Source organism: Anthonomus grandis, chromosome 4 (genome assembly GCF_022605725.1).
Source record: "Anthonomus grandis grandis chromosome 4, icAntGran1.3, whole genome shotgun sequence".
NCBI classification, from domain to species: Eukaryota; Metazoa; Arthropoda; class Insecta; order Coleoptera; family Curculionidae; genus Anthonomus; species Anthonomus grandis.
In genome coordinates, this window is record NC_065549.1 from 24,401,764 (window position 1) to 24,426,347 (window position 24,584).

At 30.6% G+C, this 24,584-nt stretch overlaps 1 protein-coding gene across 1 annotated transcript in view; it reads right to left on the reverse strand.

The window, feature by feature from the left end:
• LOC126735622 (nephrin-like) overlaps positions 1-24,584 on the reverse strand; it is a 1,136,035-nt gene that overhangs the window by 770,781 nt on the left and 340,670 nt on the right. Inside the window, exon 5 of the mRNA XM_050439679.1 lies at positions 7,513-7,655. Within this exon, the coding sequence (XP_050295636.1) occupies positions 7,513-7,655 (143 nt within the window). The remainder of the gene's footprint in view (positions 1-7,512; positions 7,656-24,584) is intronic.

Here is a 24,584-nt window from a genome sequence, read left to right on the forward strand (position 1 = left end):
CGTGATTAACTGGGGCCACCGTACAGTTCTCAGCGACCCTTTCATTGGCATAACGCCGAATAAAAACTCGCCTCTTCGTTCCAAAAACCTCGAATTTCGACTCGTCACTCCAGAGAACTTTCTTCCAGTCATCAATGGTCCATTCTTTGTGTGACTGGGCCCACTCAAGTCTTTTTTTCTTATTAACATTCTTCAGTAGCGGTTTTGATACAGCTAAACGTCCTTTAAGACCAGCATTATAAAGTCGCCGTTTTACTGTCGAAACACGGACCGCTTTTTTACGCTCCCTGTTGATTTTTGCTGTGATTTCAGGGGCGGTAAGGCGTCTATTGCGTTTGCTTGTAATTATAATATTTAAATCCTCCTTTCAACTTGTTGGCTTTGGCCTTCCCGATCGAGGTTTGTTGCTAATAGTCCCTTGTCTGGGGAATTTCCTAACATTATAATCGACAGTCCGCCTTGGAATTTCCAAATCCGTCGAAATTTGACGGTTAATCTTTCCAGCCTTATGAAGTCCAATGATAATACCTTTTGTTTCTACCGATAACTCTTTTGTTTTAGCCATTTTTAAGAATGTTGAAAAACCAGCAAAGAAACGGTGATAATCGTCAATAAGCAAGCGAAATTATTTACCAATGTTACACAAAATCAGTTCTTGAAGACTAAACACCTTTAAATGTTTCAAATTTCATCGGAAACGAGCTGTAAACAGATTACTTTTTTAGAAAAAGTGCATATTTTCACTACATTGTTTGTTATTTGCAAGACTATTTTTAAATACCCAGTGTTTTTCAACGAACTCAACTATGGTTGATAGGTATGCTATTTAAGCATATATGTAATTTATAAAAGAGATACAATCTGAATATAGGTATAAAGATAAGATTTTTGTATCTAATTTAAAATATTAAAAAGAATACATGGTGGGCAAATACTTTTGAGTGGTAGTGTAGGTAGCTAAAAAATAAATAACTTCAGATTTATTGATCAAATCTTAATTACTCTAAATGTACCAATGAATACCTAAATTCATTGATTTTGGATAATTTTGGATTATTTAATTGAATATGTTATTAAAATATTGAATTATGCTGTTTGATTTGTAGTAAAAAAAGCTGCTGGCAAAATGGATGCTCTATTGATAATCTTTTTAATCATGCGTGATATAAGGGTTTTAGCTGAATTTCTTACTGCATGTTTCAAGCGACTTCTGGGAAAAATTAATCATAGGTTGGTTCACTGGCTCTAGGAAAACAGATCTGTGAAAGAGCGCAGGACTAACTGTCCTTAGGACTATCGACAATAACATGAATCATTGCTGGATATCGTTAAAAAGGTGCAGATAGTATCCTAATATCATCGAGTATCACATGCCAAATTTCGTTAGTGTGCATGCGTTGGCCTTGGCGTTTGTTTAGGAAGGAATTGATTGTCCTGAAAAAGTTTCTCCTTAAGTGAATACAGTATCTAATCTTGTCAGGGAGAAACATGTTGTTGGATGTGATTAAAGTAATTCTTTTTGAGGTTCAGCGTCAGTTGGATTTTTTCCATGAGTAAGAACGAATTGGTGGTGAGATTTTTGTTTACAATAATTTATTTTCGTTTGACGAGTGCCATCTGAATGTCTTGTGATTTTCATTTTATAAGTTTCTTTCAATATAATATATACCATGCGCAATACAATATGTAGGGTAAGTCGTCCAGATAAGTCTTGTACACGAGAAATATATTTTTTAAAAACACATCAATTTTTTATGTGGTCTTAAATTATTGCATAATTACAAAGAAACAAAATTTTCTATATTAGCGTGGTTTTATTTATAGTTATGTTTTTAACAAATGTTCCAAAATACAGCCATTAACCTCTTAACATATTCTATTTCATCTGCGAAGGATCATTGTTTCTTTTCTAAATGGTTTATGTCTTTCTTTGACAAAATGTTGACTGCTGCATTTCTAATATATCGAGTTAGGGCTTCCCGAGTGTCGACTTTCACTTTATACAACTAATTTTTAAGCTAACTCCACAAAGATCTATGTGTAACTAATAGGACCACTATGATTATGAGATGATCCTGGAAATTCTTCGTCCCAATATTGCTCGACCTGGCGAGAAAAATATGCGCGAGCTCTATCTCGCGAACTTCTTCTACTAATGTTTTCAACTTATTTCACAAAAAAAGTAATTCTCTTTTGCGAGAAAATTTTCTGAAATGTGTGAGGTAGTCAGGTAACTATCGATTATTCCACACCACACGTTTACCGAAAACTTATGTTAAAAATTAGTTTCACAAATCGTGTAGATTTTTGATTGTAAGTATTATTGATGTTATCATGGGTTTAGGTTAAGTTACAAACGCCTAACAAAATATTCTGCTTGTAGGTGCTGTACATGTTATTTCTATCAAATTCAGAATATTTTATACTTCTTTTAAACCTTGTAGAGTGGCTTGTTCAGACGTTATATTAAAACTGGGCAGAGTTCCGATCTCAGAAAGATTGTTAAAAACTGCGATAAATAAGTTTTTGTCTGGATTTCTGCTGTGTGAGGATAGTCAATGGCATTCGTGGGCAGCAGCTGTATCATTCCCATTACAAAAGCTGTAAGCAAAACCCATATTTGTATATTCTAAATTTGAAGGTGTGTGGCATTTTATACGACTCAAATAGTATAAAATCGAAAATAAATGCGTCAAATACACTGGCACTGACAAAAATTCTATTTTTTGCATGCACTGCGAATAATATTAAAAAGTAATAAAAATATATAATATATTTAATTAAAATTACTCTCAACCTGTAGTTAATATTTATCCAGATTTCAATTACCACTGGCCAGAGTTTATTTACTTTAAAAGAAACAACTCAAATGCTTATTTTATATTTTAAATAAATGTTTTACATCACTTTATTTGTTCGAGTTCCAATTTTCTGATAAATTCATAGTATCCTATTTAATCAAATTTAAATTTAATATTTATATACAATGTTAGTTGAGTTAGACAGGAAATTTGGTTTAATAATACTTTTATTTAATAATTCACATTAAAATATTGAATTTATATATTATTCTCACCTTTCTAAAATTACATAAGCCTATACATAAAATGTGTGTAGTACTTTACTATAAAAGACTTTTAAAAATGTCTTTTAATAATTTTAACTTAATTATAATATTGTTCTTTTTGATAAGAATCACTTTTAAGATACCCAAAAATTCGTAGGAAAGTAATATTTTTTTTAAGGATTGTGCTCTTAGTCTACGGCTTTTTTTGATGCTGAAAATATTTTAACTTTTATTCTTTTATTGACATTTTAGTGTAAAATCTTTAATACCAATAGTGTATAAAATAATTTAGTATTTTTTGTTTTTTTTTTTTAATTTTCTTTGATAGGACAGAAAATTTTATGCTGCTCAAGTATATAATCTGTCTTATTATGTAGAGAAAATGATAAAATTTATTTCTAATTATTTATGAAATATGAAGTAGTATTTTAAGAATTCTAAATGTAAATTTTGTTTATTAAAAAATTATAAATTTTATTTCAGTTCTAAATTATATTTTTAATTAATTGGTTAGTAATTATTCCAAATTATTTTTCTATTAAATGGATTTGTAGGCAGCAGCAAATAGAAAGCTTTAATAATAGCTTCACTTCACGTATTAAGTTAATATGAAATCAAATTATTGAATGTCATTTAAAAGTATTAATATCCAATCTTTGTACCCTCTTAGAAAAAAAATTGTAAGCGATTAAAATAATTTTTCTAGATATCCTTGAAAGTATGATTTTAATTAACTTCGCAGACTAGATTAAGAAATTCATGTTTAAAAACTTTAATATTTTTTAAAGAGATATTAAACGTCGGTATATGAGGTTTAATTATCCTTAAAATGTGTTTTTCGTTTTAATCAGTATACAATATACAGAGTCAGTTTTGAAAGTGTTACAATGCTATATGTAAAAAATCACAGCAAATTTTTTTTTACATTTTGGTGACGTCATAAGTATATAGAGAGGCATCTTTGATGATATTTCTGATATTTGTCTGTTTACCCCCTAACAGGCATGGAGGGTCACTTTCTTATTTTAAATAGAAGGATTAGTTTTTTACTTTAGAAATTGAATCTACGTCAAATGTGAAGTCAATATGTTTGCAAAATGCATTATTGGCTCTAGGAGTTACAAAATTATGATTAAGTATATAGCTACAATAAAACAAATTTTTACCACCTCATTTCTAATTATTTATTGTCTATGCAGAAAAGAATAAGAAGTTATTCAAAATCACCGCCTTTCACTTCGAAACCCTTATTTTCTTTTGAAATGAGTTTCGTAGCTACTGTAATATTGTTGGTGCCACTATTACAGGATTAATTACGCTTTGGACGGGATCTGGAGAATCCTAACTTTTATTCATTTGGTTAAAATATTTAAAAATAACTTTGTTCTAAATTTTTCTGAGACTGCTGACTGAGACACCCACCATAGTTACAATTGCCTTCGACTCTCAATGGAATTCGCCAATATTTTTCATTGAACCCCTATCAATATTATCACAATTTTAATTCTTTGTTATTGTTTACAATATGCTGTGCATGGAGAAGATTTCACGGCAATTGAATTGGTCAACCGGTTTACTAAAGCGGACACCAGTGGCGCCGCGTGTCGAATTATTACGATTTATTTGTCCGTTCCGCCCGTATTTGTACTTCTATATGTACTTCTACCAGGCACTATGGTTTGCTTATTAGTGATCTACGTATGGGTTTTGGTTATATATATGTATATATATACATATATATATTTTTAATACCATCATGTATATTTAATTGTATTTACTTACCATGTAGATTTTGTTTGCCTTACAACTTTAATTGACTCATTGTCTCTGACCAAGTAAGATGTTAACCTTAATAAACACCCTATTTAAATTAAATAAAGGTATTTTACTACTGAGTGAGTGAGTGTGACTGAGATAATTGACCATACAGAGAACCCAGGAAGCCGGCCTGATAGGTTCTTTTTTTTTTAACATTTACATTGAACAGGGTTTCTGCCTGACAGAACCTATCAGATCTAGGGAGTTGTTCTTGTTGTTTAGAACTTTTAAATCAAGACTGTCGAACAAACTCAACTCCCTAGAAATAGCCCCCGTAAACCGGTTAGTCTTGCCGGACTATTATTTATAGCATAACACCACTAATAAACAAACAGAACTAATTCTGTTTTTTATATCCTCTGTAGTCATTGGAACACTTTAAAAAACTCATCTTGTATAAAACCATTTTTTCAAAGAGTTGGGTATATTCAGTCAAACCCGTGAAAAAAAAGTAAATGCATCTTTTAATGCACTTGTAACCTATATAATATTATTAAATTATCATATACAGTGACCGCCTAAAGTTCCGCATAAATTCGATAAACATTAGAGACATGATTTTTTGAGAAAACGCTTGGACCCGTCGATTTTTATTTTAAGTTGCGCATTATTTCACATAAATTTTTGTATACAGGATGGAACAAAAAAAAAGATATGACGTCGACGGTCATTTTTTTAAATGGAATGCTGTATTTTTATTGCATTTATGAAATATAGGGAAATTCCAAGAAAGTTTCGTATAACATAACTTATCTCAAAACTCAACTTTTTTAGAAATATTTACATTTATCCAACAAGAAGGCAAGTAAGTACGTATCGGCAAGTAGTACGTACTTTTACAGTTATTAACTGTGAAAGCTCTTATTAATGTATCAAGTGTTCAAACTGATTCCCATTTACTTCTTGACAGAAAGCAAGTCAGTTTACAAACTCATGTAAAACACTATCAATTATTTCGGGTGATATACGTCTAATTTCATATCTAATTCTATTTTTAAAATCTTCTACCTTGTTTGGCTTCTCAATATAAACTTTATTTTTCAGGTACCCCCATAGAAAATAGTCATAGGGATTTAGTTCTGGTGACCTGGCCGGCCACACTATTGGCCTTCTTCGTCCTATCCATCTTCCGGGGAACACTGTATCCAAGTAATTACGGACATCTCGAAAGAAATATGTCGGTGCAACGCATTGCTGAAACTACAAATTATCTGTCGGGACAGCAGGGTCTTGTTCGTTTGGGTATAGGGCAGCCAAAGCTAATAAGATCTTCTTAAAGAAAATTTAAATAGCGTTGTCCTGTTAAGTTTTCTTCGAAAAAGTATGGCCCTATTACTTTATTTTCCACGATAACAGGCCAAACATTAATAGATTTACAGTACTGTGTATCAGCCTCAGTTGCCCAGCGTGGATTTGACACTGACAGGTACCGACAATTTTGCCGATTTACGACCCCGTTTAAACAAAATGCTTCATCCGAAAACAAAACTCGTAACACAAACTGACGGCTATTATTGCAAATGTTCATCATTTGCTCGTAAAATTGGTTTGTTCGATCAGGATCGTCCTCATTTAATTCGTGTATTAGTCTAATTTTATAAGGGTGGTATTCATTTGCTTTCAAGATGCGTCTTACTGACGTTCCGGCTATATTATTATCAACTAAAATTTGTGAAGTTGCATTGTTTGGATTGTCTTCGACGGAAAGCAGAACGTTTAATTTTGTTTCTTCAGAAATTCTTGGACGACCTGATCTTGGCAAATCCCTAACATGACCTGAAGTTATGAATTTGTGCTCTATTCTACTAACTGTTGACTAAGAAATAGGATGGTTTGGGTATTTGGCATTAAACAGTTCACTTACTTTTTTTGCGTGAGCACTCGATTCCCGTACCCTAGAATTATTAAAATTTCAATTCGTTGGGTTTCCGTTAAATTAGCCATAATTTATTCTGATAAAAACTATTAATTTTCGAACTGACAGTGACATTCGAAAATAGAGATTCTTTACAAGTGCAACCATGGAAATAGAAACAATTGGCAGTATTTATAACATTATTTTTAACCTCGATTTTACCTTAATTTGTAAATAGACGTACTTATTTGTTTTCTTGTTATTAAAATGTAAATATTTCGGAAACAGTTGAGCTTTGAGATAAGGTGTATTATACGAAACTTGCTTGGAATTTCGCCTATATTTCATAAATGCAATAAAAAATATAGCATTCTATTTAAAAAAATGACCGTTGACGTAATATGTTTTTTGTTCCGCCCTGTATACAAAAATTTATTTAAAATAATGCGCAACTTAAATTAAAAGTCGACGGGTCCGAGCGTTTTCTCAAAAAGTCATGTCTCTAATTTTTATCGAATTTATGTGGAACTTTAGGCGGTCACTGTATTTAAGTCTAACAATTTTTTTGTTATTTAAATTTTATATTCATAACTACATTTGCGAGTCGTTACCTAATCATCAATTTAATTTAAATATTTATTGCATTTTTGATGATGATCATTTTACAAACTTGTTACATAAAGAAATATTTTATTTAAAAATGTTAATAAATGCTCTTAAGAATTTTTTAACTTACGTTAACAAATTTTTTTTTTTAATAATTAAGACATACCTGAATGGTATTCGTTGATTCGAAGCTTTACAAGATAAAGTTAAACCGTGGTCACTCCAGTCAGGAACAAATTCTAATACGCTAGTTGTCACGTTTCCGTCATTACTAACGACAGCATTGCCACCCTTAATTGGTCTTCCATCCTGAAAAAAAAAATAAGTAAAGCCAGAGAATAGTTTATAAGTATTAAATATGAGGAAAAAAAACAAGAATAAATACTCAGAAATCGATATTATTATTTTTTTTATTAAAAATTTTTGTTAATAAAATTGCTATTAAGTTTATTGCTACTAATTTTTACTATCATTGTTAATAAGCTTAAAATATAAGATTAAAACTAACGATTTGTGATCGCTCTACACTGGTCCTTATTATGTGCTATCGATCATTTTGTGTACCGAAAAAGAGCTTAAAAAAGTTAATATTACCAACGAAGAAGCTATAAGGCGAGCATTTACTATGAAAATGTTAAAAATAATGTAGATTCAGTTGTGCTTCATTTATGCAAGCATTTATCGTATTAAATGTATCTAAGCTGTTATAAAAAAGAATAATGAATATTGTTTATTTTATACAACGCAGTAACAAATCTTTAAATTCACATAAATTTGGTGTTCCATGAGACAGAACCTTAATTTTGTTGTATGACCATTTTGACCATTTAAAAGTAACATCTGGTGCACCGGTAATTTAGCTTGCTTGTATCACTAGACAAATTAAAACCTTTTGTAATTTGAACGCGCTATTTCTTCATAAATTAATTTTTTAGTTATATTTCTTAGTCAGCCGTTGTTTTAATATTGTTTTTCTCAGGTTAAACATAAATTTAATTTACTATCTATTATAATAAATTTATGACGTTAAATAAAAAGTTTTCCCATTTGAGTTTGGCTCGATTGCCCAGTCAGAGTTTTCTTACTAGATATACCTGCAGTATACCTGTCGGAAGTGATATCACGCAGACAAGAGGATAAAGGTCTATTTCTCATTATCCAGTCTCTTTAGCGAGATTCTCAAACCAAAAATATTTCAGTTTTTAAGACAGGCCTTTTATAGTGCATTTTTTTGGGCAGTTATGAGCTGGATTCAGAGGATTAAATAGAGAAAAACTAATTAACAGAATATTTAGACTGCCCATATTACCAGTGAGTCTAATTTATTTCATAAAAGGTGCTTGGAATTATAACTTTGACTCTATTTCATAATTTGTTGGATTGTCGCTACCTTTTCTCTTTGTTTAAGACTCCTTTTTTACTTACTTGTACCTACTGGCGTGATGATGTATAGTACCGTGTAATCATTTTTATACGCTGTTGACTAGTATGATTTAGAGTAGCTTATTATGTGTTTTTTTTAGGATATACATAGAAGAAATACATACATAGAAGCAATAAAAACATTATTTTTTAGCTTTGTACGTTCTAAACTTGAATACGCTTCTCTTATATGGAGCCCTTACTATGAAATTCATAAAAATTCGATGAAAAAAATTCAACGAAAGTTTCTCTCCTTTCAAGTTGATGGTTTTTACCCTCTACAGCGTATTTCATATAATCTGCTTTTAACTCGATTCTCCGTGGAACCACTTGAATTCAGGAGAAATAAAGCCTCAGTTGTTGCATAGAATTCTGCGTGTGGATATTGACTGTTCTAAATTGCTAGATAAAGTAAATTTTTGTGTACCATGATTGAATTCTAGGAATACTAAAACCTTTTGCTGTACCGAGGCAAATACGAATATACTCTTATATTCACCCCTGTATATAATGTGCACTAACGCTAATAGAGTCTCGCAATATTGTGATTTATTTGTATGCTCTGGTGCTGAATTTGTAAGAGCATTTTTGGATCCAATAAACTTTGCTTACTCTCTTTGAGATTAAGGTATAAGGGTATTTATTTTGTTTGGGGTTTATAATTTGTGGATGCTTATTTTTATATAGAAAACTTAAGATTATTGCTATAAATTGTTTTTAAATTGTTTATAATATAGTTTATACTATGATGTCGCGGAGAATATTTTAGTTTTAATTTATGTATGTCTTTATTATATCTTAAAAATTGTTAAAACATTATTGTAACCTTTGGTTCTGTAAATGGTTTATACTGTTTGGCTATATTGCAAAAAATAAATAAATAATTTAGTTTGCTATTGTTTGTTTTTTTTTGCTAGAAAGCCTATATCTCTGCTACGCACAGTAGCTGTTCTATCCCTCGGCCTCTAATAGCGTATAATTTTTGAAAATGGTGTTTTGGATCAGGGTGATCAAATTATTAAGTATAATACGAAAAGGAGAACACTTTAAGGTGCTTTTAGAAGACGTAGATAAAGAGGAAGACCGCCAACCAGATTCAATTTTGAATGGTATCTCTGACGATGAAAAGTCCGATAATGAGATCGATCATGTGGAGCGTAAGGAAGAAGACACTGACAATGAGGAGACTCATGACAATAACGGAAATTAAGTTTTTAACTCTCTACATATACTTACAATCCATATTGGACCAAAACATTCGTGAAAATAGAAATTTATCAGCTGAGGGATATGCTGTTGCCATAGCGCTTGTGGAAGAAGGCTTGTCGCAAGTTCAACCAAGTTTTGCGATTGCAGCAGTTACGAACTCGATTTGTTATAAGCACTTCACTCCAGCAGGTATTTTTCCATAAGTATAATTTTCATATTAGTCAAGATAAAGTGCTAAGAATGTCGGTAAAAGGCAAAATTACTTCCTATCGTGTTGCAACTGGTCCCCTTCTAACCACAGACCATCGAAGGCAGCATCTTCACTTTCCCTAAGATTATTTAAACTGGAGAACTCGTAAATAAAGCAATTTCTTGTTTTGTGATAAGTCAAGATTTTGTCTTTTAAGTGATTACCGCCGAAAAAGACTAGATCGACGCCCTAGCGAGCGATATGCCCAGTGTAACATGGTTGGAACCGTTAGTTACGGTAGAGGAACTGTCATGGTATGTTCAATTCAATTATCTTTAGTATTGGTATTATGTATTAGTTCTGTATCAATCTTTTTTTTTAAAAGTATGATTTTATTAATTTGGTGAGAAAATTGTAAGAGAGATTAAAAAAATCCATTGGTACTCCAAGATCCACTATCGTCATTTGAAGCAAATTATATGGGCAATCTTACAAAATTTAAAATTCGGCATTAATTTTGCGGTGCAGTGTATTTTGGTAGATTTTTTTTTAAATTTAGTTTTAGGTTAAAATAAAACAGTTTGACATAAATATATATCTTTTATTATAATCTGTGCGAAAAAGAAAAGAAAATATTGTATATACATAAAAACACTAAAAGATATTCCGGATATATGAAGTCATTTTAAAGTCATAACTCAGACTCTTCTTTACTTCGTCGAAATTTTTTCAGAAATTCAGTAGATTCTTTGATACGTCCATAACTGAAAAGTTTCACCTTTTCTTTCCATGACGATGAAATTGCGATTGCACGAAATCTGTGGAATAGGTCAAGAAAATAAAGAGCAGGAACAAAAGCAAGGAATATGTAAATACAGTAACTTGAAAGAAAATCGTAAGACAAGATTTTACTCCTTTATATGCGGCACATTTCTTTGTTTAGAGCACATTTCTGGAATATCTAAAGGTTGCAAAGAAAGAAAGAAACTCATTTTGCTCGTAATGATTAAACTAATCATTTTTCCAATGCAATTTAAAAAATTTCTTTTTCTACTTTTCTTAATAATTTGTATGTTATTAATAGTTTTTTAGTAATTTCTTTTATTTAGTTTGGAAAAAAATATGTTAAAATAATTACTGAATTTGTATTTGCTTAAATAATTTTTTTTTTCTTTATAAAAATTTATATATATATATATATATATATATATATATATATATATATATATATATATATATCTATATATATAAATTATTTTTACCATGGTGTCCAATGTAATATAGTAAATTAGCAGGACTATTGAAAAATATACAACTGTCCTCCAATAGAAATTTGATAACTTGCATATTTTTTTTTTTAAACTAGTTAACTATTAATATAACATAACATATCTTATTAATAAAACCATATTTATGATTTATGACGAAGGTGAAGCGGGCGAGGATGGTGACGAAAAGACAGAGGCGAGTAGAACTTGAACTAGAACTGCTTTCATGCATAGTGTTCATAATTGAAGTAGGAAGTCTATTAAAAAGCACAGGTCCATAATATGTTACAAATCTCTGACATAAGGAATTTTTCATAAGGGTGATTTTTTCGTAATTTTGCTCTCTGGTAGCCTCTGAAGAGTTACTTATTTTCATAATATTGTTTAAAGCATTGTGTATATATAAATTTCGAATATTTAAAATCTAATAGGTATATTACAAATCATCAGTTTAATGCCTAAAATTTTTCATTTGAAGTATCTTTAAGACGATATTTTGACATACAGAAAGTTTTAAAATACTCTTACTATGGGCACTTCTGCATATAACTATACAATATCCTAATATGTATTCCACAAGGCAAGTATATAAAGCAATAAGTTTTTTTTTCTCTAAATGTCTCTATCTTGATGAAGCTTATAAAAAATACTTCTAATTTTTTTATTAAGGTATATTACCTGCTCATCCGATTTTAAATAATGGTCCAACATAACACCAAGATATTTAATTTTAGTTACTTTATTTATATTTTTATTAGAAAGTTAAATTTAATTACGTTTACAAATATTGTTATGAATTATCATTTGTCTTTATCAGGTTGATCATATAAATCGAGCGAGTAAGTCATAGACTGAACCATGGAAGTATAGGTTTAAGACCCATCTCTGTCAGATTATATACATCTCTCCAACTTTAAGCTGAAAAAATTAAGACTGTGTCATCTGTATATGAGACAATGTCACGAATCTCCGATAATTTTCCAATAATATTTATGTGATTGAAAAAATGTATTGGTCCCAATACAGTACCCTGAGGAATTCTAGTGTTTATCACGCCTGCTTTACTTAGTTTATTTTTTATTTTAACATATTGCTTTCTTTTTGTAATGTAGTCCTTTGTATTGTAGTCCCCGGACTAATTCAAAAACTCGTTTCCTCTAACAAAAGAGCATGTGATACGATGTCAAATGCTTTTGAGAGATCCATAAATACAACTAAGCTTTTAAATTTCCTTTAAAAACTTTTATTAAGTTTATTTAAAAATTCAGAAACTGCATTCTCTGTGCTTTGACCTTCCCTAAAGCCAAACTGTTTAGAATAAAGTAGTTTTTTTTCAGTAAAAAATTTACGATTCTTTGTTTAAAACATTTTTCGAATATTTTCGCAAAATTGTTAATACCTATATATCTCTACAAGGTCCGGAGATGTCCACAAATACTGCACTAGAAATAATACAGACTTTGACGTTGATACTAGTCAGATATTGAATTTTGTAAAGTAAAAAAAAGTTTATTTATGCTTATGAAAAAAAAAATTCTTACAATCGTCACAAATAGATAAATACATATTAAAAAATTATTTCACTTACAAATTATTAAAGTTTTACATTGCAAATTAAAACCCTTATCTAAAATATTAAAAAAATAACACCCAAGATACAATTTCACAAATACTAAATAAAATAATCACAATTTACAAACAGTTAAAATTTTGGAGACCGTAATATCAATTTTAATTTCCTCAAACCTATTTTTGTTTAATTGTCACCAATTTTCACAGTTGAGCTTGTAGATACTCATCAAAGCTATAGAAGGCTCTATCAGCAAGTAATTTTTTTACTGAGGCAGCAAAAAGTTTTTCATTTAGAGCTTTAATATTATTAGGAAGTTTATTAAAAAAAGCTTGGGGAATAATAAGTAGTTGAGATCCGAGATTTATTGAGTCTTAGAAAGTGCATTTCCCGGAAATCTACTTGTCGAGTGCTGTGAGTATGAATTTCTGATTTCTGGGTATATTTATGTCAATTATTTTTTGTATATATAAGACATTCAAAGATATACCGTGATGGAAGTGTAAGAATTTTAAGTTTTTTGAAAGAGTCTCTCACATCGTCCCTGAAACCCAGACCCTCGACAACCCTCAGAGCTCTTCTCTGCAGTTTAAAGATTCTCCTAGCTTGAGGTGCATGACCCCAAGCCAAGAGACCATAATTGCAGGTGAACCGTATTAGCGCATGGTAAACCATTAACAAAAGATCCTTATATATTGTGCCTTTTAAGCGTTTTAAAAGAAATATTTGTTTTGCCAATTTATTTGCAATGAACTCCACATGCTTATCAAATATCATAGTAGGATCTAAGTGAACACCTAAGAATCTCACCCCATCCGAACTCTCAACATTGGTACCTTCTGCATTTCTCAAAGAGAATAGGACTTCCTCCGTTTTGTTGACATTTAGGCTAAGTCTATTTGCACTCAACCACTTGCCCAAATCTGACTCCACCTCCACCAGTATCAGCTCCAGTTCTGGCAAACTAGTACTCCTGCAAAGAGCAGTAGTGTCGTCAGCAAACAGCAGCAGCCCAGACTCAATTGACCTGTCGATATCATTGACACAAATAATAAAGAGGAGTGGCCCCAAAATAGAACCCTGTAGCACACCATGAGTTATTTTGCAGTATTCTGATAAAGCTCCACCCGAACAGGTTTTCTGTACACGTCCAACAAGATAAGTTTCAAGAAGTGATAAACTGGGCGGGATCAGACCATAAAGTTTAAAAGCTTGCTCAGAGGGATCCTATGGCATATGCAGTCGAAGGCCTTTGAAAGGTCACAGAAAATTGCCCCAACATGGGACACCATTTCAAAGCCCTCAACCACATACTCCAGAAGATCCAGTATAGCCTTAACAGTTGATTGTTTTTTCCTAAACCCATACTGAAAGTTTTTAAGGATTTCATTTTGTTCAAAATAGATATAAAGTTGATTTTTTAAAAGTAGCTCAAAAACCTTTGATATTATTGGAATCAAAGATACTGGACGGTAACTATTTAAATCATCTCTACTCCCTTTTTTAAAAATTGGTATGATCTTTTGAATTTTAAAGCCACTTGGGTAGATGCCTTCCCTTATACATAAATTTAAAAGCTTTGTTAAAGGATATATTAAATGCTCTTTTAATTGTTTTAGAAGAGAGACATTCATTCCATATATGTCTCTAGAATGTTTATTTTTTAAATTACTTATAGCATCTCTAACTTGTATATACGTCACGTAACTAAAAGAAAAACCCCCCCACAGGGACACCCGATAGGCAGGCCTGATCCATAAATGATTCAGCAGTGGCCGTGGCCAGTGGAATCTTCTTGAGAGTTTCCTCAGCTATACCTAAAAAAAATGTATTGAACTCGGATGCAGTAAGACCCACGGGCTGCTCACTATTCACCTTCTTTCTTTGGCTATTTTCAATCTGCCAAGCAGCTTTCGTTCTATTATCAGCCTGTAGTATATATTGAGAGTTTGCCGCCCTTTTTGCAGGTATAATTTCCTCCCTATACCTTTTTCTAAAGATTTTGACCTGTTCTGCAAGTTCTAGATATTTATTATTGCTATACAAAGAGTTTAAGAAATGCAACGTTTCGCGCATTTGCTTTAAATGATCATTAAACCAAGAGACCTGACAATTTCCCACCACACTCTTCTTTTTTACTGAGAATGATACATCCATTGCATTTACTAACAAACCAATAAAAAATGATGCTATTTCATTTACAGTATCAGGGGAGCATAGAAAACCCCAGTAAACGCTTTCCAAAATTTTGAACATGTTTTGGATACTTCTCTGTGTTATTGGTCTATGAAAAATTTGCTTTGTGTGAGTTGTACTTTGCATGTTTAGAAAATAAACTATAATTTGAACGACTTTATGATCCGATAGAACAGCCGCGAGAAGATTTACTGAAAACGTAAGAGTATCTATAAAGTTAACAAATATTATTATCAATGCAATTCAAATGCCTCGTATTTTCAAAAATTTCCTTTGAAAACCCATAAGATTTTAAAATATCGAGAAAATATGTAGTTGTTCCTGATAAAGTATTAAAATTGATATTAAAATCTCCAGTAATACAGATAAAATTATTGTTCACAGTTAAAATTTCAAGAAGGCTAATTACTACATTTATAAATACATTAAAATCACCTGCTGGTGGGCGGTACAGGGCCACTATAGCCATACTTCTGCTTTTTATTTCAATGGCAGCAATCTCGCAGCTCCTCTCCACGGATAGTTCAAACAAGTCTTTTCTTTCCATTGCGTCTATAGATGTTTTGGTTAGGATCAATGCACCTCCATGCTTATAAGTTTTCCTTGTATAACTTGACACATGCTTATACCCCTCGATGTAGAAAGACTCAAGCTCATTTTCAGAAAGGAAGTGCTCTGAAAGGCAGACACAGTCCACCTTTTCTTGAGTTTCCAAAAGGAACACTTCCAGTTCTTTAATTTTGTTTCTAATTGAGCATATATTTTGATGAATTATTAATAAAAATGTTCCTGCTTCTGTCGGGAGTTGTGCACGAGTCCTCCAGGGTTCGGTGGACTCCTCTGCTGGTGTAAAAAATTATTTATAATGATACCTTCTCCCCAAAGGTTTGGTGACATAATCATAGCTTTATCTTCCAGGGGCACTTCCAGTTTGAAGGAGCTCTTTCGATGTGCAGATTTGGTCTTCATCTTCTCACATTTACAAGTGACATTTGTGGTGTTTTTTAGGAAGTTGTGAACTCTTTAGCAGTTACTAAGGGGCCAAGTCCAGATACAAATAGGAAAGCACTTCCATCGGCAACTTTTAAAGCAAAATTCTTACTTGTCCCTATGTGTGTGAAGCTAGCGTCCGATCGATATCCAGCAACCAAAATTGAGACCGCAGCATATGCCGGTTGCCAGCGACCAATTTATAGTCCGCGCTCCATGTTATTTAATCAATATAATGCCCGTATGTCCTGAAATTCCCAAGGGATTTTAATAATTTTTTGTCCAGATATTAAAAATGAATACCTAAATCGACTGACGATGGTCTAAAGCTTCTACAAACTAAGGTTTTGTTGTGAAAATTAATTAAAAAGTCAAATAATAAAAAAATGAAAAAGGCTCTAACTCCCAAAATTCCCAAAAGATTTGGATAAAACTTTTTTTTATAAGATAATAAATATCTAAATTGATTTTGAATGGATGCAAACCTCTACAAACGAAAGTTTTTTGGTAAAAAATTATTGAATTGTTAGATGTATTAAAAAAACGGCTATAACTTCCAAAACTCCCAAACGATTCGAATGAAACTTTTTTACGCAACTACTAATAAATATCTAAATTGATTTTAGATGGTTGCAAATCTCTACAAACGAAAGTTTTTTGGTAAAAAATTATTGAAATGTTAAATGTAGAAAAATGTAAACGACTATAACTTTCAAAACTCCCAAAGGATTCGAATGAAACTTTTATGCGCAATTACTAATAAATATCTAAATCGATTTAACATAGTTGCATATCTCTACAAACGAAAGTTTTTTGGTAAAAAATTATTGAAATGTTAGATGTAGAAAAATATAAACGACTATAACTCCCAAAACTCCCAAAGGATTCGAATGAAACTTTTTTAGACAATTACTAATAAATATTTAAATCGACTTAACATGGTTGTAAATCTCTGCAAACGAAAGTTTTTTGATAAAAAATTATTGAAGTGTTAGATGTAGAAAAATATAAACGACTATAACTCCCAAAACTCCCAAAGGATTCGAATGAAACTTTTTTACGCAATTAGCAATAAATATTTAAATCGATTTAACATAGTTGCAAATCTCTACAAATGAAAGTCTTTTGGTAAAAAATTATTGAATTGTTAGATGTATTAAAAAAACTTAATGGCTATACCTTCCAAAACTCCCAAAGGATTCGAATGAAACTTTTTTACGCAATTAGTAATAAATATTTAAATCGATTTTACATGGTTGCAAACCTCTACAAACGAAAGTTTTTTGGTAAAAAATTATTGAAGTGTTAGATGTAGAAAAATATAAACAACTATAACTTCCAAAACTCCCAAAGGATTCGAATGAAACTTTTTTAGACAATTACTAATAAATATCTAAATCGATTTAACATGATTGCAAATCTCTACAAATGAAAGTTTTTTGATAAAAAATTATTGAAGTGTTAGATGTAGAAAAATATAAACGACTATAACTCCCAAAGGATTCGAATGAAACTTTTTTGTACAACTAATAATAAATATCTAAATCGATATAACATGGTTGCAAACCTCTACAAACGAAAGTTTTTTGCTAAAAAATTATTGAATTGTTAGATGTATTAAAAAAACTTAATGGCTATAACTTTCAAAACTCCCAAAGGATTCGAAAAAACTTTTCTACGCAACTAACAAGAAATATCTAAATCGATATAACATGGTTGCAAACCTCTACAAACAAAAGTTTTTTGGTAAAAAATTATTGAAGTGTTAGATGTAGAAAAATATAAACGACTATAACTTCCAAAACTCCCAAAGGATTCGAATGAAACTTTTTTACGCAATTATTAGTAAATATTTAAATGGATTTAACATAGTTGCAAATCTTTACAAACGAAAGTTTTTTGGTAAAAAATTATTAAAATGTTAGATGGAGAAAAATATAAACGACTATAACTCCCAAAACTCCCAAAGGATTTAAATGAAACTTTTTTACGCAATTAGTATTAAATATTTAAATCGATTTTACATGGTTGCAAATCTCTACAGACGAAAGTTTTTTGGTAAAAAATTATTGAATTGTTAGATGTAGAAAAATATAAACGACTATAACTCCCAAAACTCCCAAAGGATTCGAATGAAACTTTTTTACGCAATTACTAATAAATATCTAAATCGATTTAACATGGTTGCATATTTCTACAAACAAAAGTTTTTTGGTAAAAAATTATTGAATTGTTAGATGTAGAAAAATATAAACGACTATAACTCCCAAAACTCCCAAAGGATTGAAATAAAACTTTTTTACGCAATTACTAATAAATATCTAAATGGATTTAATATGGTTGCAAATCTCTACAAGCGAAAGTTTTTGGGTAAAAAATTATTGAAATGTTAGATGTAGAAAAATATAAACGTCTATAACTCCCGAAACTCCCAAAGGATTGAAATGAAACTTTTTTACGCAATTACTAATAAATATCTAAATGGATTTAACATGGTTGCAAATCTCTACAAACAAAAGTTTTTTGGTAAAAAATTATTGGATTGTTTGATGTATTAAAAAAAAACTTAAAGGCTATAACTTCCATAACTTACACAGGATTTAAATAAAACTTTTTTTAATTTTAATAATAAACATTTTAAGTGATGAGATTTAAGAAATGTTGCAAAACTCTCTATTTAAACTAATTAAATTGAGTTATTTTAACCAATCAAAAGACCATAATAATTTTCCAATTGCTTATTTTTTAATATAACAAATACAAAGATAGTGATTTCTGAGTAGAAATACAAGATCCAAGTCCAGCCAAATAGTAGTATGGAATTAAACCATCGGGGCTAGTAGCTCTAAGTCGTCGATACTACAGTCAGGTCCTACAAAAGGAGTCCGGGTTTTCCCTTTAGGTAATCACTCTCTTTCAGGAGACAATAGTCAATATTCTCCAGAAAGGTCCAATCAAAAATTACGTTAAAACCACTGGCTGGATTGTTACCAGGATGCCTAGAAACTATACCCGAGGAGGTTTCATTAATTGTATTTAAGGAAAACTTACATAGGCCTCGTTTGTAACAATGTGTGGTCTCAGTTAAGATCCTTTTGAAAATTCATCCAGGAATTTGTATATGTTGTTAGAAGCAGTTAAGTTTTTACCCACTGAACTACCCAGCAATAAAATTCTTTGCGCACTTTGGTGTAATTTTTTTTTTAATTTTGTTTTATTACACGTAGGGGAATGCATTTACGCACGAACTGGGACGCACAAGGCACTCCAGGACAGTGTGGGGCTCGGTGAAGCCACTACCCACTAAACCCCTCCGTAGGCGCCGACATGTACCCATCTTAACTCCTAAAAGCCAAACTAGTTTTATACACATATGGTTATTTGGGTGGTGTAATTCCTATAAATATAGGCGATCATGAATCTTATTATCTTAAAATTTTTGCGGTCCAGCCCGCAAGCGATTTTGGGCAAAGCCAGGTTTTTGAGGTTACCCAAAATGCATAATCGCCGCATATTTATAAGAGCCCTCCATATGTGTATATATTTTGGTTTATAGACTCTTATATTTTTCTACATCTAACATTTCAATAATTTTTTACCAAAAAACTTTCGTTTGTAGAGATTTGCAACCATGTAAAATCGATTTAAATATTTATTACTAATTGCGTAAAAAAGTTTCATTCGAATCCTTTGGGAGTTATAGTCGTTTATATTTTTCTACATCTAACATTTTAATAATTTTTTACCAAAAAACTTTCGTTTGTAGAGATTTGCAACCATGTTAAATCCAATTAGATATTTATTAGTAATTGCGTAAAAAAGTTTCATTCGAATCCTTTGGGAGTTTTAAAAGTTATAGCCATTAAGTTTATTTAATACATCTAACAATTCAATGATTTTTTACCAAAAAACTTTCGTTTGTAGAGGTTTGCAACCATGTTATATCGATTTAGATGTTTATTATTAGTTGCACAAAAAAGTTTCATTCGAATCCTTTGGGAGTTTTGGGAGTTATAGACGTTTATATTTTTCTACATCTAACATTTCAATAATTTTTTACCAAAAAACTTTCGTTTGTAGAGATTTGAAACCATGTTTAATCCATTTAGATATTTATTAGTAATTGCGTAAAAAAGTTTCATTTCAATCCTTTGGGCGTTTTGGGAGTTATAGTCGTTTATATTTTTCTCCATCTAGCATTTCAATAATTTTTTACCAAAAAACTTTCGTTTGTAGAGATTTGCAACCACGTTAAATTCATTTAAATAATTATTAATAATTGCGTAAAAAAGTTTCATTCGAATCCTTTAGGAGTTTTGGAAGTTATAGTCGTTTATATTTTTCAACATCTAACATTTCAATAATTTTTTACCAAAAAACTTTCGGTTGTAGAGATTTGCAACCATGTTAAATCCATTTAGATATTTATTAGTAATTGCGTAAAAAAGTTTCATTTCAATCCTTTGGGAGTCTTGGGAGTTATAGTCGTTTATATTTTTCTACATCTAACATTTCAATAATTTTTTACCAAAAAACTTTTGTTTGTAGAGGTTTGCAACCATGTAAGATCGATTTAAATATTTACTAGTAATTGCGCAAAAAAGTTTCATTCGAATCCTTTGGGAGTTTTGGAAGTTATAGTCGTTTATATTTTTCTACATATAACATTTCAATAATTTTTTACCAAAAAACTTTCGTTTGTAGAGATTTGCAACCATGTTAAATCCATTTAGATATTTATTAGTAATTGCGTAAAAGAGTTTCATTTCAATCCTTTGGGAGCTTTTGGGAGTTATAGTCGTTTATATTTTTCTACATCTAACATTTCAATAACTTTTTATCAAAAAACTTTCGTTTGTAGAGATTTGCAACCATGTTAAATCCATTTAGATATTTATTAGTAATTGCGTAAAAAAGTTTTATTTAAATCCTTTGGGAGTTTTGGAAGTTATAGTCGTTTATATTTTTTTACATCCAACACTTCAATAATTTTTTACCAAAAAACTTTCGTTTGTAGAGATTTGCAACCATCTGAAATCGGTTTAGATATTTATTAGTAATTACATAAAAAAGTTTCATTCGAATCCTTTGGGAGTTTTGGAAGTTACAGCTTTAAAATTTTTCTAAAAATTCAATAATTTTTTACCAAAAAACTTTCGTTTGTAGAGGTTTGCAACCATCTAAAATCAATTTAGATATTTATTGTCTTTTATAGAAAAAAGTTTTATCTAAATCGTTTGGGAATTTTGGGAGTTAGAGCCTTTTTCATTTTTTTAACATTTGACTTTTTCATTAATTTTCACAACAAAACCTTAGTTTGTAGAGGCTTGAGACCATCAAGGTAAGATTAGGTATTTATTGTTAATATCTGGACAAAAAATTATTAAAATCCCTTGGGAATTTCAGGAGATACGGGCATTATATTGATTAAATAACAGGGAGCGCGGACTATAAATTGGTCGCTGGCAACCTGCATATGCTGCGTTCTCGATTTTGGTTGCTGGATATCGATCGGACGCTAGCTTCACACACATCTTGTCCCTCTGATAGGATTTGGCCGCGGCATTTTGAGATGCTCCACCTTTTTTGCAGAGCTTCTCCTTCTTCGTTGAATGACTTTAATCCAGCCATCTTCTTCCTCGTTATTCTGAGAGGTACTATTTTCCCCCTGCAGCTGTTGAAACTCCAAATTTGCAGCATCTTTTTTGTTAGCATCTTTTTTGTCGGCCCCAACGGAGAGTTTGTCATTTTTAGTTTTACTTTCCCTCGTTTTTTTGCATTGACGTATTTGACTTTTGGCAGCCGGGGAACTGTCAACGTCAACTTCAAAAACTTCGTCGACGAGTGGATTTTCGGTATTTAGGACGACATTTTGCAAAAGCGCAGTTTCAAGGTTGCCATCTCCACGCGTTTTAAGTCGCCTTTGCCTGATCGAAACAGTCGGCGAATTATCGGCGACACTGACGTCTTGTCGTTGTCGGGTTTCGCTTTGCAGCGTTAAATGTCCGGTTTTCTGGTTCGTAGTCACTGCACTTTTCCACACGTCTTTTTTAGGTTTAGATTAAATGTTTTTGTTTACATTGTTTACCTTTTCTTCAAGACACAAGATCCTTTGTAGTATCGTGTGTTCCATTTTTTCAATCTTTTTGCAGACATCGCTAGGAAATTTTTGGTTATTTTCTCCTTCCAAAGAGGAGATTTTTGCCTTTAGTATCTCTATCTCAGAAATTTTCTCCGCGATGATTTGACGATTCTCGTCTTCGTCGTTTTTTTTGCACAAGGTCCACATCGAACTTGATTTTTACTGCCACTTGTAACTTGCAGCCCCGTTATTCGAAGAGCACACGAATTATGGTAATGCCCGGAACAATCTAAGCACTTCACACCATTTTTTTTGACGTTTGTTTTACAATCCTTGCACTTTTTAATTTCAGTTGTTAACAATACACCTGTACCTTCCGCTATCTTATCTTGACGTACTGTACCAGTTTAGAAGGCTATTGAGAAAATTTATCAGTGTGTGAATGTCTTATTTTATTTACATTTTTATACATGTTAACATTTTATTCTTAGTTTTAGTGGTTTCATTTTATTTATACTTTTGTAAACAGTAATTTTTAGTTATTTTAGTTTTTAATTAAATTTTAGTTTTATTTGTACATACTTTCTTTTACTGTTTTATCTTTCATATTACCTTTGTTTGTGTAGTTGTCGTTTCGTATGTACATTTATTTTATTTTTGTTTTACAATTTTATCTCGTGTTTGCTTAAATTTTATTTATTATTATTATTATTAATTATTAATACATTTTTTATCTCCGCTTTTATGAACTGGTGTTAAAACCACTGGTGTTATACCACTGTCACTTTAAATTCTGAGGTGATTCTATATGTTGACTTATTAATTAAAAGAGTAAGGGTTTAAGAATATAATTAGGCATATTTTTTATTAGAGAAGAAGTAGTTTGATATTTACCAGGTGCTGACTTATTTTTAAATGAGCTAATGTGTTTTATAAGTTCGTGAATGTTGAAAGAAGTCAAAAAGAAAGTATCTCTCAATGCAAATGTAGTGAGCGGTATATTTGATTTCGAAAATTGACTCTGTTCTCTATTAAAAAATCATTAAATTTATTATTAACCGAGTATCTTAATCCGTTATTAATATATTATTTGTTATAATTTGATATGCATTTGAGGATTTTATTTTTAAAATTGTTATTTGGTTTATAAAATTATATTTTTTTTATATCATTTTTTGAATTAATAACTGTTTCTCTATAATAGTTGTTTTTAGCGGCTTTTATAAGATTAGTAACAGTATTTTTACACCGTTTATATTCTGCTAGTGCCCTCTCAGAAAAGTACTTTTTTAGTTTATAATATATTTTTTTGTATTTAGACCTATATAAGACATACATTTATTTTTAAAAAGTGTATATGCTTCTTCTTTATTTTGACTATCAAGAACATCATTCCAAGCTTAATTTTTTAATAATTTGATGAGCTTTTCATAAGTAATTTTGGATACTGTGATTTCATGACATACGTTATTTTTATTTTCTCCCATCTCATCTATTGATAATGCTATTGTGTAATGATTAGCTAGAGAATTCTTTAATATAATTAATTTTATATGATTTTTTTTAACATATACATTATCGGTCTTGGTAAAAAATATAATCAATAGCTGTGGCTGTTTCAGATATTTCTCTAGTAGGTTTATTAATGAAGGATGAAAAATCAAATTGGGCAAAATTATTCAAATACTCAATAACTTTGAGGTTATTTTTATGTAAGATAATTATATTTAAATCACCTATAATATAAGTCTCAATATCAAAAGTGGTCTATAGGGACCAACGCTATTTAGATTTTTATTGCTATGCTTGAAACTGGTTTTTATAATATTTATCTCCGACAGTTTTATGATTTTGCTACTTGCATGATGGTGCTGCTTTACATAAGTAACCACACCCTCTTTTTGGGTAAACTGAGACTAATTATAGAATTTGTCAAAATTTGGTATATTATACCTCGAAATATTTTTAATGGTAAATGTTTTTAATAAAACCAAAACATTAATATTGTTTGTATTTATTGTGTCTAAGAAATAGTAAGTTCATCGAAATTCTGCTAAATACTTCTGATATTTAAATGCAGGTTACGGTTTTGATCGCCTAAGTAGAAGGTCGAATATCCCGAGAAGTTTGTCGTGGTGTACAGAATACACTAACGCGAGTAAATATGTAAGTACATTAAAATAATATATTTTTTAGTTTTTCAACAAAAAATCGTTTATTTTGAACTGTGCATATGTAAATATTATTAGTAATGAATTTGTTTTGATTGTGATTAAATAAAAATTTAAATAAGTTGAAAGATAGGTATGCA